The sequence below is a fragment of the Plutella xylostella genome, chromosome 10, assembly GCF_932276165.1.
Source record: "Plutella xylostella chromosome 10, ilPluXylo3.1, whole genome shotgun sequence".
NCBI lineage: Eukaryota > Metazoa > Arthropoda > Insecta > Lepidoptera > Plutellidae > Plutella > Plutella xylostella.
Window position 1 is genome coordinate 5,412,315 of NC_063990.1, and position 21,432 is coordinate 5,433,746.

The window sequence follows — 21,432 nt, forward strand, 5'->3', positions numbered from 1 at the left end:
TTTTTTGTCTGTCTTGTGTCTTGTATCTTGTATTATTTGCTCAGTGGTAGTGGTAAAATGATAAAATCTGTCACACAAAAATAACACAAATAAATCTTGTGATTGCTAAATGTTTATTTATTTGATTAAAATATCATGTGTTTCGTAGCTACCAACAAGAGCTAGTTCCTCTAGTGGCTTTTAGTTTCACGTATTCTAACGCAGACAATGAAACGGAGGTCTGATAATGATGGTAAGAAAAATAATTGTATTTACTTAAAGTACTCAAGTTTCTAAGCTGTACAAATGTAACCACCTATATTTTTATACTTAAAAGTACACCATTTTCAATCCAATGTCGAACCCGAAGTTGTAAATTATAAAGCGATTAAAATATTATCTGCAAACTAACCAACTGTGTCTGTAATCATAATTACTATATACATATTATTACTATAACTAACATAAAATTTTAATTCTTAGAATAATAGGCTTTTAAACACCCTGGCTAATGCGATAGACAACAAAGAAGAGATTAAAAAAAGAACTGAGAATGGTGCCCAAGCAATGCAGGAATTACTATCATGTGTACAAAATTGTCAGAACAGATTTGGTGGAAAATCAGAGCTAGCTACTGAAGATGATATAAGGTAATGATAATTAATATATTATTTGTGCTGGCTAATAGTATTCGAATAATAGAAGAATTGCATTAAAAACCGAAATCAGAACATATAACTTCATTTACATGCTAGAATGTAAATAACAGCTGGCTATATACATTTAATTATGTTTGCAAGGAGGTCAATATGGTACATAAGTAATTTGTTTATTTTCTTACAGAATATTACAACTATGTGAGAAATGGGAAAAGGTTCTTAGTCATGGTATAAAAGCTAACTTATCAAGTTCTACTATACAAAATCTAGTCACAGCTGGGTTAAATTTTACATTCAGTATAGTCAATGTTGGTAAGTATTTGTTAATTAAGCACATCAAGAATAATGTGAGAATATCTATTATCCCCTTAGCTTAAAACATAGTTCTGGTCTAGAACTGTCTTTACTGATGTGTATGAAATCTCTGGATGAAAACAAGATATATTTACAAATTTTTTAATGATTGGAATAAAAAGCGAAAATTTTTATTTGCTTATTTACATGCAAAAACTATTGACAGTTAGTCTAGTATGCTGTAGTACAAGGACAGTCTTGAATAAAGACCATGCTAAAGTGAACAATTGCGGGCTTGTTATGTATATTTATTTAATTATACAGGGTCCTGCAAATGGCTATACTACTAAGCCGAAAGGAGGTGGCTTGGGGGGTCATTTTCATAACACCCTGTATACTAGCTGTAGCCTGCGAGCCCCGCTCTATCTTAAAAAGTTCCTGTAAAAAATCTGGGATAAGAAGTATCCTATGATTCCTATGTCAGGTCCTGGTTCATAGCTACCAAATTTTTTTTTATATTGGTTCAGCCGTGTTTGACTAAAAAATGGTGTATCTTACACAACCGTGACCCATAATTTAACATAATCCAGTAAAAAGGTGATACAATTCAAAATTCTTAGCTACTTTGTTCTTGGGAAAATTTAGATATAAAAAATTAAACTCCACCTGTAAAGGCATAACGTTAACTCATGGTACAAACTGTATATAGATGTATTTGAGCTTTGTTTGTTTATTTTAGGTAATTCTCTTTGGAGCTATTGTTGTTTACACATGACGAAACATGAGAAAGAAAGGTTTAAAATCCTGTCCAATATTAATACACCAGTGGGCTACTTCAGGGCTTTTCTAAGAGCTTCATTGAATGAAAGATCATTAGAAAGGTAAGAATTTCATTTAATTATTAAAAGATTTTAAGCTTGCTCATGGTGGATACTCTGACTGAAAATTTCATATAGAAGCTTACTGAACATTTCAAAAACTACTCCAATAGTATTTTAAGTTTAATTAATATAATATAGGTATACCATTAATTATTTTCCTTTTTACTAGTTTTCCTGTACCTCCTGTAGGATAGCTGGTAGAAAATTCTTTAGCATTAAGCCAACTTTTTGTACATTTATATCTAATAAATTATGTGCAATAAAGAGTTAAAATAAATAACGTTATTTTTCCGATAGATATCTTCATAGTTGGATAAGTCATGGACTTTTAAAAGAGTATTACGATGAAGGTGCATTGATCAGGGATGCCGAGGCCTCCAATTTACTTCCTAACATGGCAGCCGGTATGTGCGTCGCAATTTTATTTACATTTATACCATGCGATATCAAGAGTAGAGTTTAAAAAACCGGTTCAATTACCCACTATCATGTTTCAGGCTTATCATCTGTTTTGTTTGCTTTATCAATCGACAGAGCTGAATTGAATGAAACGCAACAAGCGAACCAGCTCAGTAGACCGGAGCTCGTGATCCCGCTGCCGACGCCGGTGAAGCCCGCGGGCCATTCGAGGAGGAAGCCGCTGCGGCAGGTCATCTCGTTCGACAAGAATGAGCAGACGAGCGGTGAGATGAAGGAGAAGCTCGCGTCGCTTGGAGCGGGGCAGGAGGAGGCGTGGCGCAGCGCGCCGGCCACGTGCCTGAGCTCGCCGGACCCCGCGGCGCCCCCCGGCGGCGGCGGCGGCGGCAGTGAACCCACCAGCTCTGACGTCAGGAGCGGCATCCGGCACTTCTTCCCGGACAGCGTGAGCTCCGCGCAGATCCTCACGAAGCTGTCGGAGCGCGCCAAGGAGATGTTCTCGTCGTCGCACAGCATTGACGCCGGCGCCTCGCAGCGCGACGACCGCAGCGCCAGCAACCTGCGCATCTCGGAGAGCGACAGCGAGGAGGCGGCGGCCAGCATCGACGGCTCCACGTCCTGCCTCGAGCTGTGCTTCGACGACGACGCCGACCCGCGCGCGCTGCACTCCGCGCTCGAGATCAGAGAGAAGGAGTACTTGGCGCTACAAATGAAGTGCAACGAAATAGAATTAGGCTCGAAAGACAAGATTTCCAGGCTAGAAAAAGTGGTATTAGATCTGAGCAAGTAAGTTGACGAGACTCTTTTGTTTTGTGGGTTGTATAATTTTATGCGCTAAATAGGCCTCTTATTTCAGGGAGAACGAAAGGTTGAAAGAACAGCTGCGACAGTACATGTCGGCGGTTGAAATGGGAAAAGCTCTCAAGAGTGGCGACGGTGATACTGAGGTTAATGAATATGAGAAGAAACTTGTGCAAGTGAGTAATCTGATAACTACTTTTATACTACGCCTCATATAATTCATTGTTTTTACGATGAGCTTATTGTCTTTCAGTTTTTCAATATTTTTTATGAGAAAAACTCGGATTACTCCACATGACTATAAAAATTCTTAATTTTGCCACAGCTAGACACACCGCAATTTAGTTTATAGACCCTTAATTTTCCTCCACGGCTAACCCATAATTTTGCTTCTCCCCCAGGTGGCGGAGATGCACGCAGAACTAATGGAATTCAACCAGCACCTGCAGCGGCGCCTGCAGGAGGCCGAGGCGGCGGCGGCGGCGGCGGCGGGCGCGGGCGAGCCAAGGACAGACTGCAATGTGAAGGCGTACATCCCCGCCGCTTTCCTCGTGGGGAAGAAGACTAGGACGTATCATGTTTATCAGGTAATAGAGAGATAGAGTACTCTTTATTTGTACACCAAGAAATAAGTAACAATTTTACGTAAAGAAGTACAATAAAAATACGTTGTAACTTTTGAATTTTGGTTACATAAACACCATAGACACTATGACATAACAGCAAGACCATATTTGAAAATAACAAAGGGTTTCATTATTTCATAATATATTTGATCTTTTCATTGTGCTGCTATAAAAAGATATAAAACACATATTACAGATATTCCTCAAGATTGGCGCCGAGGAATGGAACGTCTACCACAGATACGCCAAGTTCCATGAACTACACACTCAATTGAAGAAGAGTCATCCAGACATCGCCAGCTACAAGTTTCCACCTAAGAAAACTTTGGGGAAACGGGTATGTAAAATGTGCAGGGAAAGTTCTTGTGACAAGTGTAATAAGTGTAATTTTCGATGATCAGGTTTTTAATGCACCCTTTATCATCATTGTCAGCTAACCAGCGTCCACTGCCGGGCATAATATTCTGTCGTAAGCCATCCCCTTTCACTATAAGCTACCAGTTTAAGTTGACAATCTGGCGAAGCGATGTTTTCCTGTATCTCCACTCGAGAGCTTTACATCTTTATCGTTTATATAAGTGCTAATACCGGGCCACTACCTACCTTTTCAGCTTGCATATTAAAACAGGCTGTTACTAACAGCTATGTCGTAAAACCCGAGAACCTATATCTCTATCACATTCGTACAACTGCAATAACTATGATTTTAGATTTCGTACCTTACACTTGTTATTCTATGCTTACACGCACTTCAGTAAAGCTGCGTACAGACCGGCCAAACGAACGCCAACGAACAGGTTTCGTTGGCGTTCGTTGGCCTTTCGTTGGGCCGGTCTGTACGCGGCTTAATAAGCATTTTATTTTTTCTTGTTGGCCTCGTGACTCTTACTCCGTAGTAATAATAATAAGGTTTATTTATTCTTCCCCAGGACGCGCACCTGGTGGAGCAGCGTCGGCTGGCGCTGCAGGCGTACCTGCGCCACGTGCTGAGCGCGCGCGCCGACCTGCGCGCCGCCGCCTCGCGCGCGCAGCTCATCACCATGCTGCCGTTCTTCGGGTAATTGTACTTGTTGTAACCCATTCCATGGGGAAAGACCGTATCAGAAAGAAAGTATCAGATGATACAAACAAAAACTACCCTTATTCGAATGTAATAAGGTTTCTGTCAGATGTCTTTCTCCATGGAATAGAATATAGTCCATTCCAATGAAGGAAGGGTTTTAGGCCTAGTCCACCACGCTGGCTGGCACACTTGTTGTACAGTCTGGGGCAAGCAAAACTTGACCCTTCTCGGGTAGTTTGGTCACTCTGAGACGTTTTATTTGTCTCAGACTGTATATTCGCCATATGATGTGCAACGATTAGAAATTGTTAATAGTTTGTCTTTATAAACCTTTATTTTCGATTGTGACCTGCAACGAGGAAGTCTTCGAACAATGTACTTACCCATATCTGTTTTCAAATTGCAGAACATCTTCAACAGCTCGAGAAAATGGAACCTTCAACACAACGGTGGCTCGTGATCAAAACATGTCCAGTTACGCAGCTTTGTAGTAGCATATACTTTACCTTCATTGTGCGTGTCTATAGTTTTCAATAGATATTTTCCGATAGAGGCGGCACTTAGCATACGTGAAAACGTTACTTTGTTTGTGTTACCTATCATAGTTTCTGCTAACTCCAACCTCCTTCCAAAACTGCCATTTATACACTAAACTCTATGTGCTAGCTATTGAAAAATAATAACATCCAGAATTCCAGAGTACCGATTGAGCATTAATTACATGTGCCTGTAAGCTGCCCCTGGCACTTATAAAGTAGGTACGCATTTGTACAAGTAGGTATATTATAACATTTCATCGAAAGAAGTATTCAGCATCCATCGAAATATAACATATTATTTAACATTCCATGACATTATTATTTGCAATACACAAAGTGTATGTGTAGGTTGAAAACTCCCTATGTTAATGAATTATCGTTATAAAATAAAAAAATATAAGATGTATTGTTTTAGTTGTATGTGTATAGAGGTCAGATAATAATTATTTAATCCGAATAGAGCAATTATTATTTATAATCAATTTAATGTACGAAGTTATTGTACGGCAGGATCAATAGTATTTTTAACAGTGCACCGTAAAATATGTAGATTTCAATAATCTCTTAGTCTGTGATATATATAGTTAAATATTTTAATTATTACAAAACTGTAAACTCATTCATATCTAAGATTGATCATTGATCAAATATATTAGGTACTTATTTTTATATATTGACAAGAAATACAGATCTGTATTATCTTTAACATAAGTATTATTGAACATAATGATTTACTTTACATTAATAATGAAGTTGAAGTAGGAATCCTATAATTTTAAACCTTATCATTCAGTAAAAAAGTGGGATGTATTTTGTTTTCTTTTATTTAACTTGTAGCAATTGTCTGATAGCAGGTATAATGATATCTATAGAAGTGATACACGAAATATTTAAGGATCAATGTACAATTTCCAACAGCCAAAGTTTAAAGGTACAATGAACTGAAGAAGTTGATAAATACTGTAAATGAGTAAACACGATTGCTTATTTTATCGTCATTTAACACATTATATGTAATAACATTAATTAGTATTTTATTATGATTTAATAAATTATTATGATTCAAACAATGACTTTACTATTCTCCTATTTCTCGTGCTTTGATCATGATAGGGGGTGAGACAAAATAGGTTCACAAAATAATAAGACTCTCTAGCAAATTAAATTCATAATTTTATTTTGTAATAAATAAAAAAATCAAGAAAACGCTCTTTTTGAGAATTTCCCATATATTAAATACATCATACAAAAGATGTCAATACAAACTAAATCACTTGGTGCAAAGGCAAGCCTGTCGGGCAGCCCGCCCTGGCGCCGGCGACATCAGTTTGAGCTCTCTGTACAACAGGCGAGTGAAACCGAGGATAGCCTCTTGTATTACCTACACTTTAACAAAACAAAACAATCTAAACTTAAAGATTAACAAAGACGCAATCAGCTTTACTGCACTATTGCATCTCTGTGAAAATCTCCCAAATTTTTAAAGAAAATATATGCAATTTGATCATGATTGTAAAATAATGTAAAAAGAGGTATGTAAAAAAGCGTACAACACTTCAAAAGTGAACCGAGAGATAATTTTGGTTTATGAAAATACAATAAATAAAAATATAAATCGATCATCTAACTTAAGAGTGAAATAATTTACTATAACTTTACACCTACTAAATGATATAAATGTATTGCAACACAATAAGGAGTTTTGGAACTTGCAATTCTGGGTACACGGGGGTGTAATTATGTATATTTATTTGTGGAATAAATCTATGAATTGTGATTTATCTTTGGTTTCCTGACAACTTATTTAGCCATGGTTCCACAACTCCTCATAAAATGCAGTGCTGGGGCCGGCGACGTCCACACTGCACACTCTTGTAATATTTATAAGTACTAATGTAAGTTACAGATCTACCATGAAAGCGGATGAATTGGTTAGAAGCTAATAGAGAACTTTAAATCAATACAAGGGTTTATACAACCGGCTATAACAAACTATGATAATCGAATATGTGATGCTGAATCATTTGTGTCCGTTTACAATCGTTAATGTACGTGCCGCGATCGTAACTTACAGCTAATTACAATCGAGACATAGCTACACGAGAATCACAAACGAGAAGTGGTATAATGGGATACTAAACAAACATCACAGCTCACAAGCAAAACGTGAAGGTGCTCGCGCAACGCAGGGTCAAGCCAGGGATGCAATGAGTGATCACATGACAACACACAATAACTTTAATCTCGGCCAAAATGTGTTAAAAATGCATTGGTATTTTTACATGACAAATATTAGTATTTAGAAACCAGATCCAATGTTATTAGTTGAAAGCGACTTTCATGCTCGGGGGAGTACAAAAATCGCCCACTAATTTAGTTTAGTGCAGTTCCGGTGGCTCGAATCGAGTCTGAGAGCGTGGAACTTGCTAGAGCCAGCAAGTCGCCCAGACACACACACACGCGGTAACCAATGCTAGTGACGGGCAGTGCTAGGAGCCGCTCTAAACTAAATTCAATGCTGTCAAGGTGCTTTCATAGTGTTATTTTATAGCATGTAACGGCTGTCAGCATTAAATTTAGCATACAGCTGAAGCTACCACTGAATGGCGGAAGTGAGTTATACACATTATCACTCATAGCACCTTCTGTAATGGAAGGTCTAAGCTCCGTTTAACTAATTAAATGCTCACATATTCGCATAACAACGCTTATCACAATATATAAAAATATATATTAAAGAAGCTTAAACTACACCTACACATCGAAAGATGCACACTGGTTTGCATTTGCCACCACACGTGGAATACGAAGGCATGAAGCCGTCAGCATATTTTTTTATTATTTTTTAGTTTTTTTTTGTGCGGCAGCAGATGCTTGTCTGCAAATAATTCACAGCGTAACCTTAAACTTTAGGTAATATTGCATCTTTAAAATGAAAAAGTCAAGGCATAGGAAGAGAATGGGGGCGGAGTGACCCGCGGTAAGTGGTAACTGGCTCGGTATTACTTTGTACTCAACTTATTCACTCTTCCAACACCGCCCCCATTTCTTTCAATGACGATCTAATTATTAAAAATATATTTTATTTTAGCACAGAATGCATGTAAGCACTTAAGTTGGGAAAATAAAATTTAATCCTTTTTTGTCATTTCATAAAAATATTCTTCTTTTTTTAAACAGCGACATCGAAGACCATAAGCTTTGGGCCTGTTCGTAATAATTATAATACTTTTGCATAACCTAATGATTATAGATTGTGAATTTACATGAAACCTACAACCTGACCTATTTTTAAGTTGCGAAAAGCTATTTCCTAATCCATGTGCACTTATTGATGTTAAGGTTATTATTAGCTTGAAAGTTAAGCCTAAAGAAATTCTACAATAATGTATTTAATTGTTGTAGCTTATATTAGGCTTTAAGATAAACATGAAGTTATAAATCGGTTATAATTCCCCACAAAAGGTTTCGCTGTAAGATAGGTACATCTACGAAGTTTCATTATAATTCTCTATGTCGTTTGGTGATCTCTTCAACTTTCATCTGAAAAGAAATAAATTGCATGAGGCAATGGTCTTTACCTACTAACTAAAATGTATTCAGGTAACTTATTAGTAGCGAACTTACCTCGTCCACCGACAATGATAGATTTGCGCTTGATGTCCTGCGCCGGCGCGGGTCGCACCACGCCCGGGGACCCGCCTACAAGATGGCCGCCACCGGCACGAATCGGTTTTGCTGAAAACAAAAAAGTACGTGAATAATTGTTGAATAATACATCTTTAAATACCAAAAGACCTAGTCATGAATAATGGAACATGGCACTTAGTATGTAAAAAGTAAAATATTGTATCGACAAAGACAACCAACAGTCTGACATAATTGTAGTCGATTTTATACAAGGCGAGACGCCGACGAGAGCTTTGCCCGCCGCGGGACTAATATACGTAACTATGCAGTTCATACACTCGAACCTCGATACAGCTAACTTTGCGTAGCTGTCGTGTGCGTGAGTATTATAAAACCAATTTCATACATTATAAATAGTATAACTCACCGATCTGCGCCTGTGGGCCGCGGCGCGCCAGGTTCTTGGCGCGCACCGCCTCCTTGATCCGGTCCACCTCGAACTGATACCGCTTGCGGTCGCGCATCGCACCCTCTTTAGCTTCCTGCAAATTTAAATAATACAAGTGTTCATAAGTAAATGATGCTGTAGCTACATTACAAGGTTTTGAAAATGAATGTTTAAGTCTGATGTCGATGTTAACACTTTAAGATTTTATGACATCACATCATCATCAAAGTTATTAACGCATGTACCATCAAAAACGCGAGCCATGTTCGAATGTGGCAAACATGTCCGAGATGGCGCGAGCGGCGGATCTCCAAATGTTTGATGGTTTGCCGCGCTCAATCGATACACGGCTTCAAGCGCTTCGTTTTCATAAGATCTAGTTACTGGCTTAGACGTGCCAACCAAGACCGAACTGTGTTCTAACCTTTAACAAACATACCACAAGCTGTATTTTACCTTGAGTGCGGTCTCGAGCGCCTTGACCCGCTCCATGGTGGCCCGCAGCCGCTTCTCCAGCTTGGGCAGCTCGCAGCGCAGGTCCGCGTTGTCGCGCACCAGCTGCTTGTGCACCTTCGTGAGCTGCTCCAGGTTGTTCTCCAGGAACGAGATCTTCTGCTTCTGCGCGAGCGACCCGCCCTCCTCCTCGCCGCCGTCCTCCGAGTTGGCCGACTTCTTTATCCTTGCCTGAGGTTTGAAATGGGTTAGTAATGCTGGTAGTGGTAAAAAAAAACTGGATACAAAGTTTGTGTACCGCTCAAGTAAATCGGTTTATTTGTATGGGTAGTATGGATAACTGTACCTGTAGGTCTTGCACGAACAGCTTGCGCAGGTTGTGCAAGGTCTGCAGTTCCTTGGCGACGGTGTCCTCCAGCCCCTTGAGGTCGGCCCGCGCCTGCTCGCGCCGCTCCACGCTTTGTCTAAACAAACACAAGGAAATGATAAACCAATGTAACCAACCAAACATAACGTGATGAAGAATGAGTCTGAGCCAATTACCTGCAAGTATATGTGATTGAGTTATCATGTCTTCCGTCACACACCCATCCATAAACAACGCCGCCTCGCGCTCTCGGGACGAATGTTTAGAGAATGCCGCCTCCGGGCAGAATGAGTATGAATGGGATTCGTGCGGAATAAAATGACAACTCAAAATTAAAAAGCGGAAGGCATTACAAGACCTCACACTACGTCTACTTTGTACTTACATCGACTACTAAACTTTGTACGTATACATTAATAGTACATTTAATTGTACTGTCGGGCTGCTTCGTGTCTTGAACCATTTAATCTAGATAGGGTCTCCATTATGATTTTAAGGTTGGAAAGAGGTAACAAACAAAAATGTCTAGATTAATTGGCGACACATAAGTCAAGGCACCGAGTGCAAGTCTCATTTGATTATAAATGATGATGAGTACTTGCTACAGTCCAGAGACCGAGTTGGATGCTCTTCGGCATATCGTGTGCACACAGACTTGGAATAAGCGGATATGAGGAACTAGCGACAACTTAAATTTGCAAGGACAAGGGAGTAGGTACCATGCAGATAGAAATGCAATATGCGAAGCAGTGGAGTGATCAGCTGCCTAAATGCTATAATTAATACTGTCATGATGAAATGGAATGCTTTGTTAAATATTGCTTAAACATTTACTTATTCTATATACTATATGTATACTAATCTCGTAATAAGCCTTATAACAGACCATCAACTATTAATCTAAATATTTAACTATTTAGGTACATTTCTAGGTGTTCGAATGATTATTTGCTAATTTCAACAAGTGCCTTATTTCACGTTGTGAAATAGTTGTTGTTGTTGAGTTGTAAGTTATTAGGTTATTATATTAGAAAAATATCTTAATAAAAATATTTTTAAAACTCTCTATACAAAATTTACATACGTTAGTTATTTACTGATATTCATACAAACAGAGAGCTAATGTAAATGTATAATTATGTTTGTATTAGTATTGGTACTAAATAATTAATACATTAGTTAGTTATAAGAGTAGATAATTAATTTGAGCCAGAAATATTTAAATGATGATAATGCTTTTGTTTTGATTTGATTAGTAAGCGATTATTCTTCAAATTTTAATATCTTTCTATAATATTAATATGTTGTATGAGGAGTTCCAAACAGTTCTGTAATATTGCTATTGTTTTTTAGTACTTTGAATAGAAACTAGAAAACCTTAGGTCATTTTCTATAACACAAAATCTTCTACATAGCTTAAGGCAGTGAAAGTCTACCACGACTCAACCACACTTATTTACTTTGCTTTTACAGTCTTCTCTATTTATTGACGACCAAACAGATAAACCTAATGTCCAACTAGTTATTGTATTTGTTAATTATGGTTTATGTAGTAAAAATATAAAATTGTTTTAGCTGCCATAGTACTAATATTTTATCTTTGGTCATGCAGTATCTCAAATAACTCAATAACTAGTTTGACTAGGACTTATTCCTTGCCGTATTATCAATATAACCGAATATTGAAAGCTTCATTCATACTTCAATCAACCCATGCTAGTTTTTACGAATAGCACAGACATACGACGACTAGGCATGCAAAATGAGCTACACCCAACCATCTTAATATTACAACTAGACATCAAAATTGCCTATGAAAAAATGGGTAGAAAATAAATGCTTTATGACTAGCATTATGAACAAACAATGTTACATAAAATTAGTAACAACCAACATCGAAAAATAATAAACCAAAAGGAACGCAAGAGACCCTCTATCAACGAGGGTTTCAGGAATGTCATAATATGTAGTTATAAAAGGCACAGTAACAAATATTGTCCCTCGCGCGGACACACGCGCGGGGTATCACAACACAACGACAGCAAGCTTAAACCAAAACAACTATCTGCGGATAGCGATGCGTGAGGAGGATCATGGTGACGGAGATAAGCAGGTGTAACTGAAGGGGGTGGATGTTGCAGGAGAGGCGGGGGGGACAGGGTTTCTGGACAGCCGAGAGCGCCTTCTCGTCCCTGGACGACTTCTCGTGTAGGCCGATGTCGTAGGCCAGCTTATCTCTCTTGGGGGGTATGATATAGTCGTAGGGCTCCTCTTTGAGGGCGGTGGTGAGGTTGGCGGCCTCCTTCTCGGCCTTGTCGAGGGGGCGGCGCGGCACTAACATGAGCTCCTTCAGCTTGGCGGACTTGTCGGCCTCCTCGCGCTTCAGCTTCTCGTAGTCGTCCTGCAGCTGCTGGCGCGCCAGCGTCAGCTCCTGGTACGAGCTGGTAGGGGGAAACACAAACATATTAGCATTGCATGTTTCAGGTAAATCAGAGTAGAACAAAACTACATAAATAACTATTATTAAAAAAGATTATTCGGTTAATTGGTTACACATCTGACAACCCCATCAGGGGTTACTATCGTAGATGCTCTCACAAGTCTTACTAGGTACTGAATGGTTCTTGATTGACCTAAATAGCCCATAATTCATCCGCTGAATACTAAATCATCATGGACCCATCACGTCCCCACTGCTGGGGCATGGGTCTCCTTCCAATGAAGGAAGAGTTTAGGCCTAGTCCACCACGCTGGCCTAGTGCGGGTTGGTGGACCCCCAACACAAGCAAGCTTGTGCAGAGAGAGTTGCCAGGTAAGTTGACAATCCGACTGTCAGATGTTTTCAAGCTGTTTGAAGGTCTCTGTAACAAAAGCTGATCCAACACTTACTCCTTCATCTCCTGGTGCTGCCGCTGCACGGCGGCGAGCTCGTCGCGCAGCGCGGCCAGCTGCGTGGCGTGCGTGTCGCGCAGCTGCTCCAGTTGCACGTCCAGCGCGCCGCGCAGCGCCGACCCGGCGCGCTCCTCCGCCGCCGCCGCGTGCACGCGCTCCGCCGCCTGGGGGAGGGAATTGGTATGAAAATAGACACATTGCTAGTGATATTTATGAAAAACAATATATGTGAATATTTCATAATCATCATCATCATCAGCCTATAGCAGTCCACTGCTGGATGTAGGCTGTTAATATTTGCAAAAAACAAGAGTTTTTTTTTCTAAGAGCTAACAAAAAATCTTTATAATCATTACTTATAAATGTTCGGTCTGTTTGCATGGATATTGATTTTGTGCAATATTTACAAACAGCTCAAAAGTGAAGATGAAAATAACCTTCATTTACAAAACAAATACAGTTCAATTTCGAGAAAAGATAAACAAAAGATTTGTATGTGACCTCATATAAAGCGCAGTAAATCGTAATACTGCATCAACATTGATAAGAGTTCAGTATTATTTCTGATAAACGGTATATTTCTTATCAATAGTTATTGATTACGTGTTTAAAACATTATTGTCATGATTTCATAACAATACATACGCACGCACAGACATACCACACTCTTATAACATCACCCAGATTGATAAATTGCAAAGGCACTCTAGAAATATTATTCAGACTTCCAGGCAGACATTGATTCTGTGTAAAACTTGACTATTTATAGTGATGACGATATTGGCTCGATGTTCTTTTACAAGTGCATGATCAGCCCCCCCCTACTCTTGAAAGGCAATGTATAGCGTATGTCTTGCGTTGTCAACATTAAAAAAATCATAACTTCTCTTCAAAATCGATTACACCCTGTACCACATAATGTTCTTTTATCCCGGAGTTCCCGATCAACCCCTTTTACAGCCAAACTTGCGAGAAAACCTAATCTCCAATACATAATAACACCCAATAAATAGTCTCCTACAAACCTGTAGCCGGGCGCACTCTTCACGCAGCGCGTCGGCCGCCTCCTCCAGCTGCCGCTTCTTGTTCTCCGCCTCGCGCATGGACTCGGCCAGCGACGCGCAGCGCGCCTCGTGCTGCGAGATCAGCAGCCGGCACTCGCCCAGCGACCGCTCGTATTCCTCGATCTGGGGGTGAGTGGATTGGTTGTACATTGTTGTGATGATGCAAAGAAGCTCATTTGAGAAATAGATTGATAAGTGGAAGGAAATTCTGGATTTGTGCTGTCGGGTCCACACGATCAACTTGTGGAAAACAAGCTTCCCCTTAGATATAACACTCACAAAACTCATTTTCGTAAAAAAATATGAGTATTTATAAAAAGTATCAGTACAGAATCAATTGTGTTTTGATTACGAAAAAGGTTATGTTAAAAAGTTTGTACACAAACAAATACAAGTAACAAACCTTCTGGTTAGCGTCAATGTTGGCGGTCTCCAGCGAGTGGCAGCGCTGCACGATGTTCTTGACCTCGCTCTTCATCTTGCTGATGTGCAGGCGCGCCACCGTGAACTCCTCCTCGAGCTTCCCGACAGTGTCCACATTCAGCTTCAGGTCCAGCTCCGACCCTCCCACGGCCGCGCCGATCTCTGCCAAGTCGCGTAGAAGGTTCGAGAGCAGTTCGGCGATACGCTTGCGTTGGTGCGCCGACATGTCGCGAAGTTGTTGAAGCTCAGCTGTGGCGGTGGCCAGGGCGGTCTGAGAATAAAGGATGAGTTACTTGTGGCAAGATATGGTATATGTAAAGATTGCAAGGTATATTAGGTGTGCAGACCATGAAAGCTACGTCTATTAGGTAGTCTATCTACTGATATTTATCTCTAAGTTCAGACAAACAAGACTAGTCTTATGAAACAAAACGGAATATCGTTTCTGGAAAGAGGCATCAACACACTTTGATAAGCATCATACCTCTTGAAAAGTTGCTGGCATCCCAACCATAGTATCATCACCATCAGCTGTAATAATGTTTTATTATGTGAGTGTTACCTGTTTAGCGGTGAGGTCCTCGGACATTTGGTCGCACTCGCGGCTCTTGCTGTCCACCTCCTGCGACTTCTGGTCGTAGTTGACGGCGAGCTCCTCCAGCGCTTGCAGAACCTCCTTCACCTCCTCCTTAGCTGCCTCGTTCTCTTGCTGGATGCGGTTCATGTCGCCTTGCAGAGCTTCGTAGTCGCGTCTGGAATTATGGGATACTAAGTAGCTGTTGTTGTAGCATGTGTTAAAGGAAGAGGTTTACTTAGGAGGTAGGTACTTAGTGACACAACTTGTGGAAATCATGAATTTGAGATGTTGGCGACGCCATGGAACCACTTGCATGCAAGAAGTATGCCGAAGACAAAGGGGCTGTGCTTTCTTGAGCTCCTATGTATAAATTAGCTCAGTAAGATGAAGAACAAACTGTCTATATTAGTAAGATCTTGGGCGGGTATTCTAATATTCTAAAATAGTATCGCAGTGTAAACTTTACGGTAATCGGCTAAGTGCTATTAACAAGCGCCTCCAATTTGATGTTATCTGTGTAATTTGTCAATTGCCCGCGAATTTCATGGCAATTAAGATGGGTCTTTATAACCGATAGGAGAGTACTATTTGCTGTACCAAATTCGTCAATATTTAGAATAGTACTAGATGTGAAAAAAAAATTACATAGATTTCCCGCCCAGTAAACGCCCATCAAATATGAATCAGTCCAGTTCACCCCAACTATCCTTATTCAACCAATCTTTGTTGCAGAAAACATTATATGTATTAATCTAAGTAACTTTTCAAGTGTGACTGTGTGTGTACAAATAAAGTATATTCTATCTATCTCTATTTATTCTAAAACAAGCACCATACCTGGTGCAAGCGATAAGCTCCTCCTGCTCCATCATCTGGTCCTTCAACTTCTCTACGAGCTGCGACTGCTGGTTGATCTCCTCGTCCTTGTCGTCCAGCTGCTGGTACAGCGCCTCCAGCTTGCCCTGCATGGCCGCGTCCTCCACCGCGCTCGATACTGCCACTGGCACCGGCTAGAGAGAGATTGAAAGATATTTAGTTACAATCAGTTTATTTGTACCAAGAAGAAAAAAAACTAAAACTTGAACAGTACAAAGAGGCGGCCTTATTGCTTATATCAATCTCTACCAAACAACCTTTGGATGGAAGAGAGTGAGTATATTTAAATTGATTGTACATTATGTATATTTAGTAAATGTACGGTGGCCTGCGCCTAAAAGTATACAGGCGGAGTTTTTAAAATAGCGATCTCAAGCTCCCATGCTGCTCAATCACATCCACGTAAACACCACTGCTACACACATCACACACAACACGTCCCCGGATGGGGAATAGGGATCGCTATTTTAAAAACTCCGCCTGTATACTTTTAGGCGCAGGCCACCGTACATAGACTCACACCTGTCTTCCAGAGGGGTATGCAGAGAATATGGATTTTCAAACGCCACGATTGCAATTGCCTCCTGACATACTTCTTTCGCTTCCTTTACATTTAGTTAAAATGTTACTTATTTTTTTTAAACCTACAGTGCTACTTAATGCTCGGTTTCAATAAATATTAGGTGTTGGTAACTGGGCTACAATTCTAAACGCGCGCCTTTCGCGTAGTGTTGAATTCGTTGCATAAATGGTCATTGTTTTTATTGCTTTATGACATGCCACTAATTGTATTCGACTTCAAAGGTGTGTGCCCGGAGTAAAATAGCGTTTCAAGAACTTGCTATACTTAGTCAACTACTCCAAAATTGCTTGATATATTCAACAAAAATTAGGTTAAAGTTATTTACTTCGCCATTTTATTGATAATGATAAGCAATAATGGCTATCATCTTTTAATTAGCAGGTACAGTAATAGGCACGTATCAAATCTGAAGATTAATCAAGAATAGTTACATAAGTGAACACAATATATCGGGGCAATTATCTGGAGATGCAATCATCGGATGCATCGCGGCCTCATTACCGGCTGGAATTTTATTGCTGGTGGTATGTTTAGTTGCGAATAACGCATCCTCAATAAATTATTATACTTTTATTATTTACCAAGGCCGGTATGTTATGTTATGCCAACATTTTGGTAACTTGCGAACAAAAGTAAAGTCATGTTTTGGAGCAATTTGGAGCAACATGATGTGCCTTATATAAATAAATAAACATACAGAAGTGTAACATTGCAGAAATATCTCCGACTTAGAAAGAACCAAAGCAAAAAGAGTGTATCAGTATACAAATAATCCCAGCAGTATTACAACTAATGCAAAGTAAAATTTCTAAAAGCAGTTCCTAGAAATTACATAACGGAAACACAATATTTTACGTTTTAAACAATTAGCTATGAATGTAACCAAACATAAGGTAAGTTACTGAAATTGGTCATAAATCATAGTAAAAGTACTCCCGACTCCTGAAATGACTACTTACCGGGACCGGCGGCTTCTCCTCGATGAAGGAGGTGACGGGCGTGACGGCCTCCAGCTCCAGTAGGTTCACCTGCTCCTCGGGCCGCACCGTCTCGCCCGAGCGCCAGCGGTTCACCTCCGCCTCGAGCTTCTCAACCTGGTGATAGCATACAAGGTGTATAGTGTACATAGAGATTTTGTGTATTTACACAAGTGGCAGTCCATACAAGTTGTGTAATGTATAGGTTTGGAGTATTTAATTATGCATTTACACGAGTCGCCATGGAATCGTCACGGTCGATTTTAGCTGCGCGGCGAATCGTGGAGTTATGGTCACCATAATATAAACGGTTCATTAAATGGGAAAGAATTAGATAAGTAATAAAGAAATGGGCGGGTCATATAAAACTCGAAAAGTGCAAGTGAACTTAAAATCGATGTAGCTCTTTTTTGCGTCGCCAAATAGGTTTTGCTCTGAATGTATGTGGTACTAGCAACAGTGGTAAAATCTCTCATTGGGTATCAGCAATGTAAAATACCAATAATGTAGAATACATAAGTAGTAAATGTCACATATTGCACAATACGCATTGTATGAATGATTAAACAAAGTAAGGGTAAGTTTCCAGCTGTGTACACAAACCTTGCCCTTGAGCCTGGCGACCTTCTCCTTCTCTCTCTCGTATCGGCGCTTCCACTCCTCGGCCGTGAGCTCCTCGTTCACGCAGACCACATTCTTGACCGTCTTGGCTCTGAAACCACAAAAATTAGGTTAGCCGTGACTGATTGCGTCATTGTGCAACTGTAAATTGCGATCACCATTCAGACGTAATTATAATGCTTTGTTTAGAGAGTACAATAAGAATGAGATGATAAGTTAGTTGTGCAGTTGTGTAATATGGTCATGTTATCGGTTGCGTAATGGTTTTATTACCTTTTACCGAAGTCCAGCGTGCTTTTGGTTTCGCTCTCGTTGAATGAGGCGGGCGAGCAGCAGATGACGATGGTGGTCCTCGCGTTTCCTCCGAGCGACTCCTGGAGGATACGCGTGAGCTTCGAGTCTCTGTAAGGGATGTGCGACTTGTTGCCGTCAGCTAGCGCCGAGATCACATTACCCAGGGCCGACAGAGATTTATTGATGTTCTTGGCCTCGTCCAGAACTGTACCCTCAGCTCCAGTTTTGGATACCTGATAAAAAGTTATAAAGCTTTAGTAAAAACAGTTTTTTAGTATATTATAATTAATAAAGAAATGATTGATAGGTGCTGATAATTTACCTTTTCTGAACCAGCCAAATCTACGAGATATAGTTTCCCAGAAAGTTTCTTTTGATTTTCCAGATTCTCTTGTTTCACATTGATGAGGAAGACAGAGTGAGATCTAGATGAGTGCTCGTTCATGTCTAGATAAATAACAAAATGGTGGTTATAAAATACACATCAGGTAAATAGTAATAAAAACAACAGTAGATTTGTACACATGTAACTTACTTGTGACAGCTATATGTCTATTTGACTTTCCCTCTTCAATTACTTCAAACACTTCCTCTGGGCTGGAGACAAACCTTTCCGTAGCACCTTTTACAAATGGAACTCTGTTTTTGTCTTCATGTACACTAAGGTTTACTTTTGACACTGTAAAGAAAAAGTGATAATGTATTTTGATATTTTCTGTTTACTTACACAAGATGCAGGAATGCTAATGTTTGAAATAAATACAAACCATCTAATAAGTCTCTGATCTTGTCCATGTAAATTTCAAAATATGAGACTTTGATATGGAACTCAAGATTTTCTTCCATACCATAGATGTGATTGAAAATATCGTTGACTATCCGTGGTATTATACCCTGTTTTCCTGGATCACCTGTAGATAAAAAGAAGGTATATTAATATTTTGTCTCCTGTTGGTTTTAAGATTACTTGACAACATACATTATTATTAAAATTTACTTTTTAGTGTAAGTTGTGTACATGGAAATAACATTTTTCTTTCTTTCTATAAAGTGAGAGCCACCTACCTATGACACCTTCCATGGTATGTGTCTTTCCAGAGCTGGTCTGTCCATAGGCAAATATGGTTCCGTTGTATCCCGCCAACACATCTGAGACAATGCTCTTGGCTGCCTCATTGTATACTTTTTCTTGGGTGGCATTAGGTTTGAAGACTTTGTCAAACAAATAAACTTTACCCTAAAACAATAACAATTTGTTAGTAATCTAGATAACCTAGTTGAAGTACAAAAACATAGATCATTTATTACAGTATAATATTTTGATTTTGTATAATAAAGATATAAGGTTACATTTTATGGATTATATTTATCGATTGTATATCAAAACTAGTTTTTATGCAAGCTGACTGAAGGTGTTAAAATGGTGCATGCTGAGCTGGCAGGGTGATTATAACATCTACTATCTTGAAATTAATTCTATGCAACCATATATAAGTACCTAGATTGAATCTTATAAGAAAGTTGTGTTAGTTACACTTACACTATAACTCAAGAACAGCTGAATTGATTTTGCTAAAAATCGGAAGGGTGGTTGCTAAGAACCAGGAGAAGGACATCTATAGGATAATATTTAGTACTGAATAACTTTTTAAGCTTTTAGGCAACATCTAGGTGGAAATATACAACAAAAATTGTCTCAAGCCTAACTCGCTACAAAGATTTTTGTAATTTTTTAAAGATTTTAAGCTATTTTTTTGAAAGAGATGTTATAATATTCACATAAATATTTCACATGAGGCATCTTGTTAGTCTTCATGTAAGTATTGTGGAATGTTGTGGCAGTAGAATTACAAAGGCTATGAAATTTACAACAACAAATCAAACAGTTGATCAAAAATATGAAATATGAAAGCTGGATATTTCATGACTGTCATAATCATAAGAGTAATTAATACCTGTATGTCTTCAAGATACCATGTAAAATTTCTAATTACCCACAAATATGGCATACAAAATAATATCAATGTATGACTGCCTAAATCTTAAAATTGAGAAGACAAAGGAATAATTTTAGTCTTATTGGAATTTAGTACTAAAAGATAATAATAGCTGTGGGAAATTCCATAAATAATTGGTTTAGGGTTATGATTTTACTAATCAATTGCAAGATAATTTCTTGTGGTAATATTCATGCAATTAGAATCACCAGATAAAATATGTTTATTGGAATAATAAAACGTAAACAAAAACATGAAATTCAGTAAAATATTTGATGGATGGGTCAAGGTCGAGTAGGTTTTTGTATTGATTTTCGACCAACAAAGATTCAATACAAAATCTTCAAGCGCAATAAAATAAAACTCCTAAATTTTCATGATCGCAATCATACTCACCGAAGCGGAATGGAAAAGAAAGGCAATTTCGTAGCAGGTGAACAAGTTGAAATGCATGCATTAGTCATCATGATCTAATTTAGGGCGATGATAAAACAACCACAAGGCTTTAAGATACATTGTCATTTACGTACCCCTATTGAAATGCAATTATCATCCTGTCCAGATGGAAACTTGACGATGAATTTGGAACCAGCTTTTTCCTCGGAGTCATTCAGTGGTCGAAATCGGCACACGACTCGAATGCTGTCTTCAGCAGCAATCTCTCGATCAGCCGCCATTTTTCAATTATAAAATAACTTACACTAAAACAACGTCTAGGCGATTAAAAAATAAAACGTTTTGGGAACTTAAAACCGTGCATGAAGAGCTACAGATAAAATTTTGTCACTGTAAAATCTTCATGACAGTAATATCAAAATGTCGGCCATATTCCTGCGAAGAAAGGCCAAAATATTTTTCTATTGGTTGAAATGAAAAATCAAGCTGCCAACCTACTAATATAATAAATCGATGTATTGCCAACTTAACTACATTGCAACCATCCATAGATACACACACACACACGCACTCAC

General features: G+C 39.0%; 2 protein-coding genes across 2 annotated transcripts; one reads left to right on the top strand and one right to left on the bottom strand.

The window, feature by feature from the left end:
* The first annotated feature begins 18 nt into the window (after nucleotides 1–18).
* Nucleotides 19–8,199, top strand: LOC105382000 (sorting nexin-29). The gene is made up of 11 exons (XM_038118154.2): nucleotides 19–232; nucleotides 463–629; nucleotides 823–950; nucleotides 1,672–1,813; nucleotides 2,111–2,217; nucleotides 2,311–3,016; nucleotides 3,087–3,207; nucleotides 3,433–3,618; nucleotides 3,854–3,994; nucleotides 4,587–4,714; nucleotides 5,127–8,199. Exons 1-11 carry the CDS (start codon nucleotides 227–229, stop codon nucleotides 5,209–5,211), a joined length of 1,917 nt encoding a protein of 638 aa, XP_037974082.2. The 5' UTR covers nucleotides 19–226; the 3' UTR covers nucleotides 5,212–8,199.
* LOC105381999 (kinesin heavy chain) lies at nucleotides 6,413–21,314 on the bottom strand. Its single transcript, XM_011551815.3, has 19 exons — nucleotides 20,992–21,314; nucleotides 19,530–19,701; nucleotides 19,232–19,375; nucleotides 19,000–19,143; nucleotides 18,787–18,911; nucleotides 18,444–18,697; nucleotides 18,153–18,261; nucleotides 17,532–17,666; nucleotides 15,951–16,123; nucleotides 15,099–15,288; nucleotides 14,517–14,807; nucleotides 14,075–14,236; nucleotides 13,047–13,213; nucleotides 12,497–12,598; nucleotides 10,137–10,254; nucleotides 9,794–10,021; nucleotides 9,317–9,431; nucleotides 8,887–8,997; nucleotides 6,413–8,802 (listed from the first exon to the last, which is right to left on the bottom strand). Exons 1-19 carry the CDS (start codon nucleotides 21,136–21,138, stop codon nucleotides 8,792–8,794), a joined length of 2,898 nt encoding a protein of 965 aa, XP_011550117.2. The 5' UTR covers nucleotides 21,139–21,314; the 3' UTR covers nucleotides 6,413–8,791.
* Nucleotides 21,315–21,432: the final 118 nt, after the last annotated feature.